Source organism: Tigriopus californicus, chromosome 8, assembly GCF_007210705.1.
Source record: "Tigriopus californicus strain San Diego chromosome 8, Tcal_SD_v2.1, whole genome shotgun sequence".
In the NCBI taxonomy this organism is placed as follows: Eukaryota; Metazoa; Arthropoda; class Copepoda; order Harpacticoida; family Harpacticidae; genus Tigriopus; species Tigriopus californicus.
The window spans coordinates 291,187-311,424 of NC_081447.1; the positions used below are offsets into that span (position 1 = coordinate 291,187).

At 45.8% G+C, this 20,238-nt stretch overlaps 2 protein-coding genes across 2 annotated transcripts in view; one reads left to right on the plus strand and one right to left on the minus strand.

Annotated features, from left to right (window-relative positions):
* The window catches only part of LOC131885369 (islet cell autoantigen 1-like), a 5,192-nt gene extending 1,412 nt beyond the window's left edge, over window positions 1-3,780 (minus strand). The window contains exons 1-5 of the mRNA XM_059233399.1: window positions 3,213-3,780; window positions 2,457-2,779; window positions 1,932-2,260; window positions 1,643-1,842; window positions 125-526 (exon numbers count right to left, since the gene is read on the minus strand). Coding sequence (XP_059089382.1) covers window positions 125-526; window positions 1,643-1,842; window positions 1,932-2,260; window positions 2,457-2,779; window positions 3,213-3,480 — 1,522 coding nt within the window. The 5' untranslated portion in view covers window positions 3,481-3,780. The remainder of the gene's footprint in view (window positions 1-124; window positions 527-1,642; window positions 1,843-1,931; window positions 2,261-2,456; window positions 2,780-3,212) is intronic.
* A 10,760-nt stretch (window positions 3,781-14,540) lies between these two features.
* Window positions 14,541-20,238, plus strand: part of LOC131885841 (rho-associated protein kinase 1-like) — a 7,449-nt gene continuing 1,751 nt past the window's right edge. The window contains exons 1-8 of the mRNA XM_059234019.1: window positions 14,541-15,284; window positions 15,403-15,614; window positions 15,689-15,849; window positions 15,972-16,603; window positions 17,036-17,333; window positions 17,540-18,155; window positions 18,290-18,532; window positions 18,650-20,159. Coding sequence (XP_059090002.1) covers window positions 15,271-15,284; window positions 15,403-15,614; window positions 15,689-15,849; window positions 15,972-16,603; window positions 17,036-17,333; window positions 17,540-18,155; window positions 18,290-18,532; window positions 18,650-20,159 — 3,686 coding nt within the window. The 5' untranslated portion in view covers window positions 14,541-15,270. The remainder of the gene's footprint in view (window positions 15,285-15,402; window positions 15,615-15,688; window positions 15,850-15,971; window positions 16,604-17,035; window positions 17,334-17,539; window positions 18,156-18,289; window positions 18,533-18,649; window positions 20,160-20,238) is intronic.

Genomic DNA, 20,238 nt, shown 5'->3' on the forward strand with positions numbered 1-20,238 from the left:
AGTCAAGAAATAACAAAGAACATGTTCTCAAGAGCCAAGGCCCTACTGCCCGAAACCATATGCATTGATTTCCATCTTTTTTACGGTATAGTATGAAACTTTGAACAGAAACATGCTTCCTCACCTTTTCGTTGAGAAGAGAAGAGGCTCTGATCTAGATCGAACAATTGAGATGGAAGAAACGAGGACGAGCCCGAGGCAGGTTTGGGGCTGGAGGCCAGGGGCAAGAGATTGTTGCTGCCTTGGGTGTCTTCTTGGCCCATCGGCATCAGGAGGTCCAAGTTGCTTTGGCTGGCCAGATTCTCGGATCGAGCAGAGATGAATTGGCTAAACTCGTCCTCATCAGTGGTTGGGCACTCGTTGTTGACCTCTGAGATGACATCGGCAGCGTCTTGTGCTCCGAACATTTGGTTCCATTGGGCAGAAAATCCCGTGCCCTCGCCCTGGTCGGCGTCGGTTTCACCCATAAGCTCTTCTAATAGCTTGGCATCTTCCTTGTCGGTCGGACCTCTCAACGGACCAGAGGCTGAAAAAAATCCAAGTGGAACCATTGGTGATGGGCAGCAATGAATCAATTTGAATGGCACATTGTTTGTTATGCACAATGGTTCTCATTGCAGACCCTGGAGAGGGCATCCGATTTGACAATGCAGTCGATAATTGCATAGAAATGAATGCTGTTGGCATTAGATCGATGAGGTTTTTTTTCATCTACCAGTGGAAAATCTTTCTATGTGAACAAAAATGTGGTGCTTCTGTGATGGGGTCTTATTACTCAGAAAAGGAAAGTTTTCCGTCAGGAAAAATGTTGGGTCACCAGCAAATACGATCAATTTTATAAATTCCGTCTTGCAAACTGATTGTTTATTTATATTTGTTTATTTACAAGGAAAATAGATGTTTTCAACCAGCCAATTATGATCGGATATCAGAAATAGTTTATTTGTTCGTTAAATGATTTGCAGTGAGCAATAGAGTAGAACCCCACTATAGGGTACCCCGTTATAGGGAAATACTCTTGTGAAGCCAAATCTTCACCATGCAAACGTAATTTACAGTGATCCCGAAAACGGAAAATTGACAAATCTTATAGCCCCTTTATGAGGAAAATTTTGAGGTCTCTAGACTTGCTTTCACCTAAACGTGATCTGAAAATTGATAAAATAGATATTGTCAAGGTTGCATCCAAAGCTTTCACCCTCTATCGTTGAAAGGTCGGTTTCTCGGAAAATGGCTCGTTCAAAAAAAAAAAAAGCCCAAATTTGAGATCATTTCGAACGAAGTTGGCTTTTTATTCCATTCCGTGTGGACAAAGGATGGCTAAGGCAACAGTTGTTTTCGACTTATTTCAGTATTAGCCTTGAAACATTGATGCATTTAACAACAGGAATGTACTTCTTCTTGGAATTATCTACGGAGCTAGACACAAGGTTCCTCCGGGGGAGTAATCCTGCAGAAAAATAAGGGAGAGCACAAGTGCTTTTTGAGCCCATCCAAGCGCACGTCCAAAAGTTCTGTTCTAAGTAAGGGCAACAATACATCTTGGAGACAACGATTGTCCTAAAGAGGCCCGATTACGCTGTAAATCTCACGTGTGGACTGCAGACTCATTGTAGGCATAGGGCGATCCAATGTCACTTACGGGTCAGTGTGGGCAAATCCGCTAATGCTGCAGCCGTGTCAGCGGCCTCAGATTCATCTTCCTCAAAACCAAAGTCTAACAAGGCGTCAGTCAGTGTGGCTGTCCCAAATTGTTCTCCGGTGGTCGGATTTGACATTCCTAGGAGATCCTTTTGGTTCTCACTGAGATTAGCACTGCCTTGATCAGGCATAGAGGAGGATCTGCAATTGAGATTCCAATTACCATCCAGGGGGGTTCATTGTCACTGTCAGTGGAAAAAGGTTGTGCTCAATGACCCTCGATTTCATACCCTTCTTGGAGGCGAGGTGGTTGGGTTGGGTTGGATTTCTTGGCTATTCGTTTACTTGGAGTCCTATCATCCTCGTCCACATCCTTGTTGGGGTCTATGAGCTCTTTGATGTAGGTGAATTCAAAGTTTTGGTACCCTTGGAATGAGTCATGGACATGGTTCATGGTCTTGGCCGTTTTCTCCCAAAACAAAATCAACGCATTCTGGTACATGATTAGGGCATGAGAAAACATGTTGCATCTCGACGCTGCCAAGAGGTCCACTTTTTGGAGGCAATCCAGCTTGTACTTGTCAAACATGGCTTTGCTTTGCTTCACGTGTCCTTGCACCTAGAGGAGATCGGCCATGAAAATTGGTCCCTTCGTCTGTCTTTCACTTTATGGACACTTTGATCCAAACCAAGAGAGGTGGAACAAGATCCCATCAAAAGGATGGCCTTATGTAGCTTATTTGGTTCCTTACTTGCTTGCTTGCTTGCTTGCTTGCTTGCTTGCTTGCTTGCTTGCTTGCTTGCTTGGTGGTTACCTTTCGAAATTTCTCCAGCTGTTTGTAAGTGTCTGGGTCCAGCTCTTGCGAGACATTTTTCATCCACATCAAGGCGCCTCGGTATTCGGTCCTGGATTTCTCCATCCGCTTCAAGGTCACAATTGTGTCCTCGATGGCTCGTTGCTTGAATGTTTCCACTTCCTGATAAAGTCGTACCAGGGGTACCCGAATGGCCAGACGTTGCTGACCCGAATAAGACATGGTCTTCCCCACTGCCACCATCATTTTCCCGGCCTTGGTGCGATCAGCCTTGCCGTATTCCTTCAAGAAACGCCCCATGGCGTTTTCCTCGTAAGACAAATCTGAAATTTAGATTTGAAACGCGCTCTTTGAATAGGATAACAATCCACGCAAATCGGCATGAATGATATAATGTCTGATTTTCAAATTTTAAAAGTATTATAAACCGAGATCAGGATTGCCATAGCATGCTTTCTTTTGGTGCTTATTAACGATTCGCTGGTTTTCTTTTATGTTATCTTTGCACAGCGGTGCACATCTACTCATGAGGCAGAAAATCGCCTTTTTTTCAAATTGATTTTCTTTTAAGGCTCAAAGGAAACTATTTTCAGCGAAACAGAGTAACAAGTCGAAACAAAATTCCTACGTTGAAAATTGAAACAAACAATCAAATGAAGGATGATCCCGTTTTCAATGTTAGCCCATAGTATGTTTCGTTTGTGATATCAGAAATCTGTCCTGGTCGGGTCGTGATGTTTCATGGTCGTCACTCACTGCAAACTCTATCCTGGTAGTGTTCAATCAGGATCTGTAAGGCTCTGGTGGTGTCGTCGATCGACCTGAAGAGTGCCAACTTGGCATCCAATTCCGAATCCGAGGATACGATGTGCTCGTCTTCATCCTTGCCCAGTTTTCTGGCCACGGCTTGCTTGGTAACCCAAAACTTGTGTTGGATTTTGTTCAACGTGGTGTCCGTGGATCCGGGAGTGGCATTCTCGTAGGCCCACCGGTCGTAGTTGGTACCACTAAAACCGGATGACATGGTCCAATTACCACTGGTTCTGCATGGAACGACTAACAACGCTCTTAGTGGGTGGGTAGGAAAACAGATGGGAGAACACACGGAGTCATGGCCAAAGTCTGAGAGCCTTCAATTGTGCTACTACCTAGTATATGCTGCTGCTGTGGCTGCTGCTGCTGCTGCTGCTGCTGTGTTCCACTTGTTAGGCTGCTGTTCCCATGTCTGCTGTTATTTATCGATCCAACAACCCTCGACGTCGCCCTTTCGGTTGAGCTCTTCCGAGCCACAGAAGGCACCGACGGGTACCGAAACAATGCAACAGGCCAACGAGACGAAACGAAACATATGCATACACACTCACACTCTGCCTTTTAAATGTTTGACAAATTCAAGGCTGCCTTAAAATTCCTTGTAACAGCCGAAAAGGCAAGGGGTTAGGTCATACAGTAAAGGGAGTTGAGCGTAGATGATGACGTTTCGTCCCTTTCAATGCCACTTGTGCGTGCATTTGTCCAACTACTACCTAGGTCCTACGTCTGAGGTATATGTACCCGTACCCGTGCTACTCGTGTGAGATGGAGGAGAGAGCTTTGGAAAAAGGGCTTGAATGGAGCCAGGAAGGAAGGATCTATCACACCTCATGTTCTCTCCTCGTTCGCCTCCCAACCTAACCTTGTCATTTTAAACATGATGATGAAATGAACCAAAATCATGTAATCACTTCAATACGACATTAATCCTAGCATACGAAATAACCCGAAAAGTTCACTACGGATGTACCAAACTATTCTTTTGGAATTAATGTTGAATGTCTTTACCATTGTAACGCCGTATTCCGGCCGATTTAAGGGTATTCTTCACCTATTTTTCTATTTCCTTTTTTGAGGAAATATTTAAGATCCGGTATGGGGTTTAGAAGTAGGGAAAGATAAAAGCCATGGAAAAAACAAACTTGTATCAATGAGTCAGAACCTAATATACGTAAGTGGGTCTTGAAATCCCGTATGAATTGTTTGAATGACTAGAATGAGCGAGTTGTCATCATCAAGGTGTTCTATTTTTTAACAACCGAACTAAGAGAGAATTGCCTTTGGCCTTTGATCCGGCTTATGGAACCCAAAAGGACGTGTGCTTTGCTTTTTTGCATTTCTTTCTCTTGAAAATTAAAAGTTTTTTTTGCGTTGCTTAAATTCTCATTCAGGAGGCCAATTATAAGTAAAAGTCCAATTTTTATTGCATTGGTTTCCAATAAGTCAACTTTAAAACGTGGACGTCTCCTCCGATATAATAAAAGATTGTTAATTTCAGGCAAAGAGTACTTAATGATCATTAAGTACTCTATGCTTCAGGCAACCTTCTTATCAAACGGCAAAAGGCAGATGCAAGCCTCATTTTCTTTTTCTTCCAGGTAGGAAAACAGACCAATTATCCATATCCCGTGGATATGATGATACGAGCTTTTAAAACCCTCGCCTGGATGGGTACCCACCCCTCCCTCGCCTTCTCTCAGATGATCAAAAACGGGAATGTTCAAAAATGGTGAGCAACTTAGAATCCCCTTTTTTCAAGGTGGGTAAAGCCTTGGCTTTACCTCAATTTTTAGTCCTATCTAGCAAGGATAACCTCAAGTTGGGTGGTTACTTTGATGATAATCTAGTCACTGCGTGGCAATAAATGGCAGGTATCTGTGTACCTATATAAAGATTCATAATTGGATGAACTATATGGATGAACTTGAATGTGAAAACCGGCAATTTTCACTCCATGTCCACTCCAACTCGGCCAGCACGGTAAACATATCGTTTCCTCACAAACGGTCAATTTAATGGAAAACCGTCCCATCTAGGATTACAAATTGGCAAGCATTCGCCTCACAGAAAGAAGGCCGACAACTGAAGTCGGCTTGTACTCGTGGGGAGTAACGTTAGTTGTTGGTGCTCTTTTCCAACTACAAGATCCACAGGGCGTACAAGTAAAATTTAGAAAACCATTGCCCACTTTGAATGTGCATTTTTCTTGGCAACTTTTTTACCATACATTGGGATTTGTTTTGTACCCCCATATTTGCACAAAGTATTTGGATGAGCTGGGATGTAATCTTAGGTCGATACATAGGCCTGAAAAGATGATCCACTGGCCTTCAGCCTGGACAAAAAAGGCACACCGTAACACTAGCTGGATTTTAGCTCCGATTTTTTTTTGCGCAAAAAATCGAGGCATTTTTCCTCCCATGAAGACTAACTAAGGCCCTTAGAACCATTCATCGCACCGAATATTTCATTTCAAACAGTCGCAGGACCTCGCCTATTGATTTTGCAAAGTATCAAGACAATCTTTTGTTCTTGACTTGAATTTTCACCACGGATGACTTTGATTCACGTTGTCCTTCATTGAAATTTGAAGTGAGATGGTGCTTAGGAGTCTGGACATAGTTGTCGGCCCTAGTCCCTCCTTTCCAGGGTCAAAAAGATATCTTCCCTTACTTTCATATTGATACCTAACAAGTCGATAGAATTGATTGGATACATCGTGATCTTGACTAAAGGTTCCTATTCCATTTCAGGAGAAGGAAATCTATCATCACGGCAGCTACTCTCCTTTACAAAATTATGAACGCTAACACCACACGGTGGTTCCCACTACACTTGAAAAGATTATGCTCAAATGCCAGGACTTCTAGTTGCGCTTTTCATTGTTTAAACAACACAAGGACGAACTTTGAAAAACTGCGCATCATCAAAAGTAGTTCTTATAAGTATAATAATCCACTGAAAACCTAGAAGAAGGTCGTATTTTTAAAATCGTTATTGAAAGACATGGTGAACATTCCTAGTTACGCCTTCATTCAAAATTTCATAAAAATCAATGGAACAGACTCTGACATATTACCTTTCAAAAGTTGAAATTTGCACCGAATTTGGCTGCAAAATGCTCTGATTATACCTTATAGAAGTTGCCAAAAATATTGATATGCTTTTTCAATGTCCTAAAAATGAATCAAAATGTTCCACTTTTCAAAAGTATGCAGAAAAAGCAAAAAATACTTCATAATATCACTTAAATATTACTTAAGATAAACAATTTATAACTAGAACATCATAATCGTTAACCATGAGTTCATTTGTTTGTGATCTTGAAGTTTAAGGCATTTTTATTACCATTTGATGAATAAGTTTTTGGAACGTAGAAAACAATCTGAGCAAAAAGTGACAGATTTGAAAATTCAACTGGCAAATGTATCCTTGTCAAATTTCAACCACATGATTGGCTAGTCTAGCTTTCCAAGTTTAAGAGAAGGAATTGGAAATTTCAAATCCTGAGTAGATTTTAGGTGCCAATATTAATTAATTTTAGGTTTTAGGGAAATATGTATGAAAATGAAAGAATATTATTTATTTTCATGCTATCATAAAAGCACATCATTTGTTTTTTGCAATCAACTAAAGTAGTTTTATGTCATTCTTCGACCAATTTATCGCAAAATGCTACTTTCAAAGTATAATAACTAAGCATCTGCAAAATAGATATTGATGAAATTTTATGTCAGTGCAAAACTAAGAGTTCTGATAACATTGTTTGACTAGGCTTTGCACAACAATACTTGAAAATGTAGTTTAAGTGCATTAATACACTAATATGAGCTACTTTTTAAGATGCTTATTGAACAAAAATTGTTCCTTTTGTTTCTTTAGAAAAGAAAATGGCAACTAGAAGTCTTGACATTTGCGCAAGCACTTAATCAGGAATTATAACCACCGGGACCATGTACCAGTCACAAGAGGAGAGAGTAAGGATATTTAGTCAACTTTTCCAAATCATTCGAGCTGGGATGAGACGTGGTGTAGTGGTTAGCGCAGTTTCCTAGCATGGCATGGCAGGTCCCCGATTCGATTCTCCTCCCTGACCTTTCTCAAGGAAACTTTTAGACGCTAACCACACCCACAGACGGAGAACCAAACTGATACGGACTATGACAATTCCTATGGGAAATAAATTGAACGATGTGATGGCTAGCTTCGCTGGCCGGGCGAGGTTCATCCATCCGACCCAAGCACCCCAAATACAGAAAAAGACAGTGTGGACCGAACGCAGTTATTCCTCAAACTCCAAGTTTGGAAATTCCTGGTTCCATCTGTGTTCTGCTGGCCAACATCTATGCGGGACTCAGATGCTCCATTCGCTCTGGTAAGGACTTATTTATACCCCTGCAACTGTACTTCTATTGGCCTTCCGCAGGGGGATCCAATGCCGCCAATCCCTTTCAATTTTTATGTATCCGACCTACCTCAAGCCCTCTAACAACAAGGCTCTACTCTACCATACACCATTTTATGGTACAATGTATTCAATATGCAGACGACCTGGTTCTCTTGGCTGACTTAGACGTGCAATTGGAAAGGGTCATCAAGGCACTCCACGGTTGAGGCCAAGAGAATGGCCCTCAAGTCAATGCCATCAAGCCGAAGGCTGTGGTTTACCATAAAGTTCGTCTGCCTCCCACCTCCTTCCATATCAACGATGCTCCGATAAAAATCGCCAAACGCTACAATTGTGTCGGTTTCGCCTCCTCAACTATATTTCACCTAACATCTTAACTCAATAGTAGTCAAGGCTCGGGCCAGGATTGGATACCTCTTGTACCGACTCCCTTTTTGATGGGCAGCAAATTAAACAATGAAGGAGCCCGAGAAAGAAGAGATGTGGACTTCATTGTTCGAACTAGCCTGGATTCTCGAGGGCACTAGAATTGACCCTAAAACCTGGGTTGGGACAAAGCTCATGGATACTTTTGAAGACGTACAGTACCAGATGCCTTTCGTACTTTCTCTGAACACTGTACAGTCCCAACTTTTCTAGTCTCTCCCAATACAAGAGCTCTCTCTCATACCTGTGATGTTCCTAGTGAAACAAACATCTTTGGACTTGTTCGACCTTTTGCAAACCTGCTGAACTAATTAGAGCCCAAATGGGCGAAGCATATTCAAGATGTGGTTGAACAATCGACTTGTATAGAGTTAGCATCGTGATGCTGTCCCTGGACTTAAACGTGCAATACATCCAACCACACATTTGAAAAGCTTTACCCACTTTCAACTGGATATGCTCATCGAACTTTCCATTATTTTGGAGGACTACACCTAAATCTTTCATAGATGAGACCTGCTCAATATCTTTACCTCCATTATCTACGAGTAGAGTATTCAAAGGAACCCGAGGGTCATTGAGGGGAATTTCATTCCGTTCAGGGCCATATTACTTTTAGTAACCCAANGGACTACACCTAAATCTTTCATAGATGAGACCTGCTCAATACCTTTACCTTAATTGTCTATGAGTTGCGTATTCAAACAAGTTGACCCGAAGTTTATTGAGCTGAATTTCAAGAATTTCATTCCATTCAGGGCCATATTACTCTCAGTAACCCAAGAGAACAGTAGATTCTTTCTAGGTCCTTTGCAAGGCTACTGGAATCTTGGCCATTCCTACTAGAAACTAACTTTGTACCATCAGCATAAGAAGAGAGACCGGCAGTAATACTAAGCTTTTGAAGCGAGGCAATGAATATCATAAAAAGGAGGGGCCCTGAGATGGAACCCTGGGGAACACCTGACTTGACATCATTTATGTCACTAAGCGATCCTTCGACCTTAAAAATTTGCTTCTTGTCCTGAATGAAGCTGTTTATCCAATTGAGAACCTGACTTGGATCCCAATGTCATGAAGCCTATTCAATAAAAGGCCATGATCTACTTTATCAAGGGCCTTGGCAAAATCAAGATAGACAAAATCAACTGACTCGTGCTTTTCCAATCCCTCAATGACCTGATCTAAATGCTCAACCAGTTGTGGGTAATCGTACTAAAGTGTGCTCGGAACCCACGCTGGCTAGGAGGAAGGACTTCATTGACTTCAAGAATTTCAACAAGTTTGGACCTCATAATCTTCTCAAACACTTTCGCAATGTTCGAAGTGACAGAAATCGGCCTGTAATTACTGGGGAGCGACTTATCTCCCCCTTTAAAAATTGGAACAACGTGAGCTAACTTTAGTGAAGATGGAAACTTGGCCTGATCCAAGATGCAGCGCATCAAGGATGAGAAAACAGGAGCAAGAACCAGTGAGCATCTCATCAGAAACTGAGATGTCACACCATCAGGACCAGGAGAGCTCGAGAGTCTCTAGTCCCTGATGGCCTCTAAAGCATCCTGATCTGTGACTACAAGATCATCTAAACGCTCAACTTGACTGACCTTGTCAATCTCAACAGAGTTATCTTCAGAGCAATGAGCTGCTGCTTCTGAACTCAGTGGGGTTGAAAACACATTGGAGAACTAATCTCCAAGCATATTAGCCATAGCCTCTACATTACTAATGGCTTCCCCATCAAATTCAAAAGGTCCAACAGTGTGTTTCATCTTTCTCTTTGAGTTCGCATAAGAGAAAAAAGCCTCAAGTAAAACAGAGCGAATCATCCTTTTCCAATTCTTGATCACTCTTAATCAAACCAGACTGCAACAATAACTAACAAGTATTTTTTTGTTGCCAAAGTCGATTTCAAGGACACAAAAAACACAAAAAATCTTAAATGTATTTCTAAAGTTGCAAGATTGACTTGGGCAACATATTTGAAATATTGCAAATACTGATTGTTTCATTGATTGTGACCCTCCTGCCATTATTGATTCCACTTGATGCAGTCATCTTAACCTGTTTAAAATGACATAAACTAAGATTTTTCATCATTTATGACAATATGTTTGAAAAAAGAGAAAATTTCTAATATTTTTGTTAATATGTAGAGGTCGAGAAAGCATTTGGCCTTCTTGGGCAAAATATAATCTTTCTGTGTCGAAATGGCGCCAAAAGTGATCTTTTGCTCTCAAAAGTGCAAAAATTATATTTCATATTTTCTCTATGTTACAATCAAAGCCTTGTAGCGGTGACGTTTTCCCGCCTTGGTTTGGATGTCCAGCGGTCTGATTGGCTGCTGCTGGCCAATCAGAGGGGGGGTAAAGAAAACGAGTGTATTTTGCGAGGAGTGAAAATAAAGCCGATTGATCCATCATCTCCATCTTGGCTTTATTTCCCACAGCCTCATATTAAATCATTTCTAGTTAAATAAATTCAGATGGGAGGATACACGTCGGTCAAAAGTAACAAGTAATAGAATCAATCTTTAAATCAAAGATTTCCAACACTGGTCCTCTGTAACCTGAAATAACAATGGTACTTACCCTTGAGGTGGATTTGCTTTGTTAACGCCTTCATGTGCGAGGTTCAAGGTTAGCTTAGAATGTACAGCTTTGTAGAAATTTGGAAAAACTATTAGAAACTAAACACGTTAAAAAAGAGAGCGAATATTCATTCAGATACGTTTGGCCCCATTTATAATGCACTGCTTTCAAAAGAAAAGAATATTTTTTTCCTTCTTTGGTCTGAAAATGAGAAAACATAAAACACCCGTTTCAGACTTCAATTTTCAAAAAAAGGTCCAAGTTAACAAACCTAAACGCGATAGTATGAATGAAGATAATAATTCGTCAATTGAAATGATTAAAAGAAAATGTCTTCGTCAATTCTGAATCAGAGTTTAGACTACCTTTGGTAATATTTACAGTCACCCTAACGGTGAAAATGTTCCTTATGGGACAAATGGCTGCGAGTCATTAACAAAATGCCTCAATGCAGTGAATTTCCGTCTATAGCAGAGGGCACAAAGACTATAATTCGTTTCATATTTAGAAAAGCAGACAAAACTGCGACCAAAATTAGCCCTGAATTGTGTTATGTCATATATTCAGGAAATTCTCCATTGGCCGAAAGCGAGGTTGCATCGGTTTGCATATTCCTTGTTCCGCATTTTTGAGATGCATCAACGGGTGGATCAAAATATTTCTCGTACCGTCGAACTTTGAATTAACGACATTGTCCGTTAGTGCAGAACATAGCGTTAAATGGACATTCATCGTTAAATAGAGACTTGCGATGAAGTAAAAACAGTATTTGGTTGGCAGCAAATCATTGTGAAATTGAAATCTATCGTTAAATCGAGATTCATTGAATTGAAAATCGACTTTACCTCCTCACAAGTGAACTTCAAAATCCTGAATGCGTCAATAGTGGGTCTATAGGAGTAGATGATATGAAAGTTTGTACGGGGCTTGTGAATATCCTCATTAACATGCTCGGGATAAAATCCGTCCCTTATGCCTTATTGGAGGTCAAACAATAGGGAATATGAAGTGCTTCAAACCACCGCAAAAAACAAGCAGTGGAGGTGATTCAACTGAGCAAAAGTATTCCCAAGGTGCCCTGCCAACCTGCACCAGGTTTGGGTAAGATTTGTGCTGCATTTCAAATCCCCAGCATGTTCCAGGAAACAGTGTTTGGTTATTAAGCCCTAATAAGGACCCTTGCTTGCAACGTCACACGGCCCAAAGAAAACGGGAAGAGGCACGGTAGATTGCTACATAAAGTGCTCTTGCCTTGCCTTGAACGCAAGTTCCTTTCCGGAGATTATGTGACCCGAGGGGACTAACTATGAATAAGATTTTGATATAGTTAGCCAAAAACAACACAAACGCATTATAATTCAATGAAAAGGAATTGGCCCAATCGGCCCATTATTTGGAGGAGGCTGAACGACAAAGCGCTCTCTAAAGTGCAGAACCTAATACATATTTCGTACAACGTAAGGGGCCTATAGCAATACGCTGTCAAAACTACACCCAAAAAGACTTTTATTTTGAATATTGTAACACAACTCTTCCAATACTTGAAAATTTAGTTAGCTCAGGGTTTGCGTTGGTTCTGATGCTTCCATGCTCTTCCTCTACAGGATACGACAACAAGGCCTGAAATCAGGACGACAAATTTCAATTTTCCCAGCTTGGCCCTCACTTCACAAGAGTTATCAATTCCCAACCATTTTCCTTAGGGCAAGCAAAATTTAGAAATAATTCTAATTCACAACAATCGCCGTACGCGTACTTTTAGATTCAAGAAAGATGAATTTACCAAAAGGGAGAATCAAGCCCTATAATCAGCTTTTAAATTGGCAGTTTTTCATCACATCAAAATAGATGTCCTCTTGAGTGCTTTCTAACAGACCCAAGTCCGGCCAATTCTTCCAAAATTGAGCAAAAGACTCGAGTGCACTCGGGCTCGCCCTGGTACTAGATTGAACTCGGTTGAACCTATAAACTTGTAAGATATCATTAGGATTGATGGTCAATTGGTTAATTTACATGTTGATTTTTTTGCAATTAGTCACAAATTGATTCCACACACTGTAATTGATATTTCCCCACCCCCCCCCATTTGACAAAAACCTGAAGACACCTAGGTTTTAACTATGTTTTGACTTTTGTTTCCTAGGTCTGTTGATAACTCTTATGAGCGCAAATGAGCAACTTGAACCCTCAAACATACTGCATTTTATCATAAATTGAGAAAACAATTTACATGTATTTTCATTGCCTATTCCATACATATGTTTTATATTTTGTCAGTGTAAATTTCTCACCAACTCATAAATGATTCTTTGAAAGACAATTTGATTGCTTTTTATTAATTTGATGTTCATGGGTATTTAATCTAATCTTCTGACTGTCAAAATTAATTCAGAAATATTTAGTATGTGGACGGAGTTGTACATCAAGGAGATCATTATTTGATTAAAAACACTTAAATGTACTATGTAGTATGGATAATCTTGTTTTATTGAGGCTAGAGTTACTGTCCTAATCCAACGCCATGGCAAGCCGTGTCGTTTCCTTTCTTGAGAGTTCCTGCACTGCGCCATCCTGTTTCGAAGTCCCGGTCATGATCCGGGTCTGAGTCATGAACTCTAGGTCAAGAGGGAGGCTGGACTGGATTTAGTCTATTGACAAAAACCGGCAGCTCAGGCTGGACAGCCCACTCGAGGTTCGAGACAGGCGTTGAAGCTCAACAGGTGGGAACCGCTGGTAATGGGTTGAGTATGGCTCAGGCCGGGGAGGCATCGATGAATCATGATGCTGGATTGATATATTCATACAGGTATATTGATGGCTGAATAAAAGCCTGGATCAAGGATACAAAGATAGATCGAGCGGCTTTCGAGCTTATGAAAGTATACTTTTATGTGCCTCATGACGCCCTCCGTGCGGATGGTAGCCGGACATACATTTGAGGCCTGGCCCGAACTGAGCCCGACCCGCTGGATGATAGCTCGAGATCGGGCGGACTCGGGAGGAGATGCAGAGCGGGACGGTCCGAGCCTGGAAGCAGACCCAGGTGGACTAGGTGGGGTCGGTCTGAGAAGCAGGTGGGTCAGGCGGAGAAGAGCCTGGTCAGGGCTGCCAACTTGAGCTTGAGACGGCCAAAACTCGTCCCATGGCTCGAAAGCATCCAGCCGAGGCACAGGTGGCACGGGTCTGGTTGGGCCGGGAGACTATAGTCGAGGGGAGTCAAAGCCCCAGGGAGCGGCCAGCGGGTCCTAGATCCGGCTCAGGAGGCGGGTGTGTTATGAGGCTATGTTTTCTTAGGCCCTACCTAGTTTCTAGCCCAGTGGCTAACCTGAGGGGCGAATGGAGCGATTGAGCGACTCGGTTAGTCCGCCAGTGAGTCGTTCTTCATTCTGTCAGACTGGCCGGGCCAGCCTGAGTATTGCAGGCGGGCCCAGGCTCAGCCCAGCCCAGCGCTTAGGTGGACGGACCCACAGGACTGACTCACCAGGCTCACCAGGCTCACCAGGCTCACCAGGCTCACCAGGCTCACCCCCGAGTCCTGACGGTCCTGACGGTCCTGACGGTCCTGACACCCGTCCGTCCAGCCATTTACCCATGCAAACCTACATTCATACATACATACGAGCANCTCACCAGGCTCACCAGGCTCACCAGGCTCACCAGGCTCACCAGGCTCACCAGGCTCACCAGGCTCACCCCCGAGTCCTGACGGTCCTGACGGTCCTGACGGTCCTGACGGTCCTGACACCCGTCCGTCCAGCCATTTACCCATGCAAACCTACATTCATACATACATACGAGCAGACATACAAACACACATATTTACACAGACACACAGAGACCGATCCAGCCAGCCAGGCCCTCCTGCCCAACTAGACGGGCTCATTTGACGAACGGGTTGTTGTCCCACCCACCCATCCATCCATCCATCCATCGACTCACACCCTCCACTCACGGGCTCAGGACTGACTTGCATCGCGCCCCTCATCGCTCTAACCCGCCCCGGCCAGCCCACCAGCCCGCCAGCCCGCTTCCTCGCCCCCGTGCCACCTGTGATTGACTGACTGAGGGGTGGACGGACGGCTCGCCAGCAGAAACGCCCAGTCCGGGTGGCCCAAGTGTGCATCCACCTCGACCCCGCCCAGCGGTGCCCGGCCTCAGAGGCGGGCCATGGCCTATCGCGGGGCTCCGGGCCAGGGCTGACCCGCACTCCGGCGTTGGCGATGTTGTCAGGCGGGGCCACCCAGTGTTTCCTGCCCGGGGCGGGGCGAAGACTGGGCCTGGGATTGGGGCGTGGGTGTGTCGGCCGCACTCGATCCCTCTGAACCTTTCTGGCCCTGGACCGTATTGGTGCAGATATTAGCCGGGCCGCTCGTGCCCGCCGCCTTCGTGTCCACCCCCCTCAGACGAACGTGGGCTTCCCGACCCACCCGTGAGGGCGGTCTCTGGCCCGCCCCTCCCACCTCCGGGTCCGCTGGACCCTAGTCTACCTGGGCCTGCACCCCCCTTAGCCCGCCTGCGGTCCGGCTCCCGTCCGGCTCCCGTCCGGCTCCCGTCCGGCTCCCGTCCGGCTCCCAGCATGTCGTCCCAAAGGTGAGTCCGCCCGCGGCCTGGGTCTGGGTTCAAATTCGGCTGGATTCCTGGCTGAGCTAGTTGCTCATTGGTCATTCGTGATTGGTCATTATTTGTTCTGGCTTGTTTGTTTTTACAGCGGGCACCCGCATCATTTGCCCTTGGGCAAGCGGGGCAGTGTCGTGGACGACGATCGGCAACGGCGTTTGCGCATGGTGGAACACAAGCTCCAGGATCCGCGCTCCATCATCAATGTGGATTGCTTGCTCGACGCCGTCCAATCCTTGGTCCTGGACTGCGATCATCCAGCCCTCCGCAAGATCAAGAACATTGACGCCTTTGTTAGTCGATGTAAGTCGAAGATCGACCCGCCATGATGGGCTCTCGATTGAATGTCTCCTAACCCATTTCTCCGGGCATTTCAGACAATAAAATATGCCAAGCCGTGGCCGACTTGCGGATGAAATCCACGGATTTCAATCTCATCAAAGTGATTGGCCGCGGCGCTTTTGGCGAAGTCCAATTGGTGCGCCATAAATCCACCCGCAAAGTCTACGCCATGAAGTTGTTAAGTAAATACGAAATGGTAAGCGCGGGCTCAAGTCCCGATCCGGCGGCCACCCACCGTATCTTTCATTTGTAATTCATATTGGTCTGTCTGTTTGTCACCCTCTCTTTGCTTGGCGCGTGGGGCGTGGCGGACTTTAGATCAAACGCAGTGATAGCGCCTTCTTCTGGGAAGAGCGCGACATCATGGCCCACGCCAACTCCCAATGGCTCGTCCAGCTCCACTTTGCATTCCAAGACAATAAGTACCTGTACATGGTCATGGACTATATGCCGGGCGGCGATCTGGTCAACCTCATGTCCAACTACGACGTGCCCGAAGACTGGGCCCGGTTCTACACGGCCGAGGTGGTCCTGGCCCTCGAGGCCATTCACAGCATGGGCTTTATACATCGGGATGTCAAGCCCGACAACATGCTTTTGGACGCCAGTGGGCACCTCAAATTGGCCGATTTTGGCACGTGCATGAAAATGGACGCCGACGGAATGGTGCGCTCGGAAACGGCCGTGGGCACGCCGGACTATATTTCGCCTGAAGTACTTCGTTCTCAGGGCGGAGAAGGCGGCGAAGGCGAGTACGGTCGGGAGTGTGATTGGTGGTCCGTGGGCGTGGTCTTGTACGAAATGGTCTTTGGCGAGACGCCCTTCTACGCTGAATCCTTGGTGGGCACCTACGGCAAGATCATGGACCATAAAAACGCCCTCGAGTTCCCCGGAGACGTCGAAGTCAGCTCGAGTGCCGAGGGCATCATGCGGGGCTTTCTCACCGACAGGTTGGTACAGCCACCATGACTCTTGGAAGGGAATGAGTGATGAGTGAGGGCCAGAGGGAAAAACAAACGTACACACCCTATATATATATACAGCATTCAAGCATTCATGCATTCATTCAGAGACCCCCGGACAAGAGATTTCCGTCCGGGGTTTTAAGCTGAATGCTAGAGTACAAAAGCCAAGGCGAGGCGTATCAAGCGATCTGCAATGAGATTCTGCCCTCGCCTATTAACCTCGCCACAAAAACAAACAAGTGTTTTATTTTATATTTTTTAATTTTTTTACTCGTCGAGTAAAACTCAAGGTTAAAAGTAAAGAAGTAGTAGTAGTTTTACATTTTTTACTCTCGTTGAAATCACTCGCCAGAAGCTGATGATGATTGGTGTTTTTCTTCTTCTTATTTTTTTTTTTTTTTAATATCCTTGCTCAAGGCGATCTCGCTTGGGTTTCAAAGGAGCCGAAGAGGTGAAGAAGCACCCGTTCTTCAAGAACGACCAATGGAACTTCAACACGATTCGCCATGCCGTGCCGCCCATCGTCCACGATCTCTCGGGCGACGACGACACGCGCAATTTCGATGATGTCGAGAACGAGGCGCCCATCGAGAACTTCCCCACACCCAAGGCATTTGCCGGCAATCACTTGCCCTTTGTCGGATTCACCTACTCCAAGGACTACCAACTCCTCACGGGTCACGATGAGAAAATGCCCCCGCCCATTCCTGACCGGGTGAGTCTCATAGATGACGGCTTGTTGTTGTTTGTGGGTTGTTGTTTGTGGGTTGTTGTTTGTGGGTTGTTGTTGTTGTTGTTGAATCAATGAATTTACTACCCGTTCTTCCTTTCTCAAATGGTCCCATGAGGGAGGGCTAGATAGACAGCCAAATGGATGATGATGGGGATGGCTTTCAAGGAACAGTGTGATTTCACTTTCAGAGTGCCCGCTCTTCGGTCAATCTGGGCGCTGAGGCCTCGGTGCTGACCGATCAATTGATCCGGGAACGCGAGCGTAACGAGGAGGTCAACAATCGTCTGAACAAGCAGTCCAAGGAGTTGAACGAGGCCAATCAACGCGAAAACGAGCTCCGGAGCGAGGTGGGCAAGCGCGAGAAGGACATTGCCCTCATCAAGCACGAGCTCAAGGAGATCCAGCGGAAGGCCGACCAGGATCAGGAGGCCCGCAAGAAGGCCGAGATGGAGCGGAGCGAGATGCGCAAAAAGTTCGAGGACGAATGCAACAAGCGCACACGCGAGCAGAACAACAATCATCACGTGGCCGAGAAGATCTCGGCCTTGGAAAAGGAGAAACGCGAAGTCAGCGACAAGTTCAAGAAGGAGCAAGAAAACATGGACAAGCTGAAGAAGATCAACACCGAGCTGTCCGTGGCCAAGGCCGCGGCCCAGTCCGCCGTGTCCGACTTGAACGACAAGATCGCGTCGCTGAGCGAAGATCGCAATCTCCTTGAGCGCGAGATGGCCAAAATGCAATCTCAAATGCAACTCGAGAAGAATCAACGGAGTGAGGCCAGTTCGCACGTCCAAGACTTGGAAGGTAAGACCAGGAAACGACCGGGATGACATGACCAAGTGCTTTCGAAACACGAAAGCTGATGATGATAGATTGATGATGATGATGATGATGATGATGATGACAGATTGATATTGGGTGGTTCGTTCGTTTTCTAGCTCGAATCCAATCGCTGACGAGTGAGAAGAACGCCTTGTACGATCGAGAGCAACTGAAGATGCGGGAAACGTCCGAGCTATCCTCACGATTAGCTGAGGTGGAGAAAAGCAAGGCCAATCTCGAGCTGGAGCACAAGAGTCTGGCCTCCAAATACGATCAATTGCTAGTCAAAGCTCAAACTGCCAAGGAGAGCAACGATCTCATCCACAACCGACAGGAATCAAATCTCGAGCAACTCAAAGGTAGGTAGCATTCATTATTCAGAGGGATCCAAGGAAAGGAGCCAGGATTGGCGCATTATTCGTCATCCCCCTCGTATTTATTACCCCTGCCTTTTTTGGGTTTCTTTTGCTCTTTAGACTTGGAGGCCAAACTAGCCGATGAGAAGCAATTGCGACAACGCAGCGAGGCCAACATGCAAGAAAAAGACCGAGAATACCAGATGCTGGCCGTGGACTATCGCCAATTGGAGTACAAGCTCAACAAGTTGGAGGGCGACAATCGCCAAGAGTCGGACCGCACGCGATCCTTCTCGTCGCAAATCGAGCGTCTCCGAGAGGAGAAGTCGCTCTTGCAATCCGATTTGTCGGTCCAGGCCTCGGAGATTACGCTCCTCAAGTCCAACGAGAAACGTCTCAACCGCGACTTGTCCGACTTCCGAGAGAGAGCCAAATCCCTGGAGGAGGAGCTCAGTAAGGTCAAGGCCGCGCGATCCGTGGACGATTTCCAGCGCAAAGAGGTCGAGGACCAACTGGAGGCCGAGCAGTACTTCTCCACTCTGTACAAGACCCAAGTCAAGGAGCTCCAAGACGAGGTGGACGAGTCCAAAGAGCGGAGCACAGAACTGGAGCGCGAGATCCACTCCCTGCGCGCCCAGCTCACTCAGGACCGTCAAAAGGCCGAGAGCGAGGCGCGATTGCGCCAAGTGGCCGAGGAAGACATTGCCGAGCTGGAGAAGGAGAAGATGATGATCGAGCTGGAGATGAAGGAGATCGGCTCCAAGCACAAGGCCGACGCCAGGAACATGGAGATGCAGCTGGCCTCGCTCAAGGACACCGAGAGTGACCTCCTCCAGAAGATCGATCAGTACGCCAAGGACAACTCGGACTTGCAGCGGAAGCTGAACACGCTCATCGAGCAGCAGCAGGCCGACATGAACGTGTCGAACGTGCCCGCCCACTTGTCCTCGTCGTCGTCGTCGACGACGACATCGTCCACGACGACGTCGGCCTCTTCGAATGCGACCCTCGCCAACAGTGGCAGCAACAACGAAGACCACACGGATTCCGTGATGGAGAAGCAGAAGCTGGAAAAGCTCCTGGACCAAGAGCGTTTGTTGAAGCAGCAGGCCGTGAACAAACTGGCCGAGATCATGAACCGGAAGGACTTCCAGAAGAAGGACAAAAAGGCCGAGAGCAAGGCCAGCTCGGCTGAGCTCCGCAAGAAGGAGAAAGAGAACCGACGCCTCCAACAAGAACTCGGCGTGGAGAAAGACAAGTTCAACGAGATGGCCGGCCGTTACCAAAAGGACCTGCAGGACCTGCAATGCAGTCTCTACGAGGAGAGCCAGGCCAAGCTCAAGCTCTCCATGGAGCTGGACACGAAGGAGAGCGAGTTGGAGAGCATACAAAACAAGATCGCCCACATGAACATTGACACGGCCAGTCTGAACTCGGCCCCCGGCGAAAACGACCTCAACGACGGGCTGGAGACCAATCTCGAGGGCTGGCTCCAAATGCCGTCCAAACAGAACATCCGCCGACACGGTTGGAAGAAGCTCTTCGTGATCGTGTCAAGTAAGAAGATCATTTTCTTCAACTCCGAGACCGAGCGTCAAAATGCGGATCCAACGCTCATCCTCGACCTCAGGTACAGTGGCATCAGAGTGGTCTTTTAAATTGCANATTTTGAAGCGGAGCACGCCGCTCGCACCACAAAGAGAACCGCT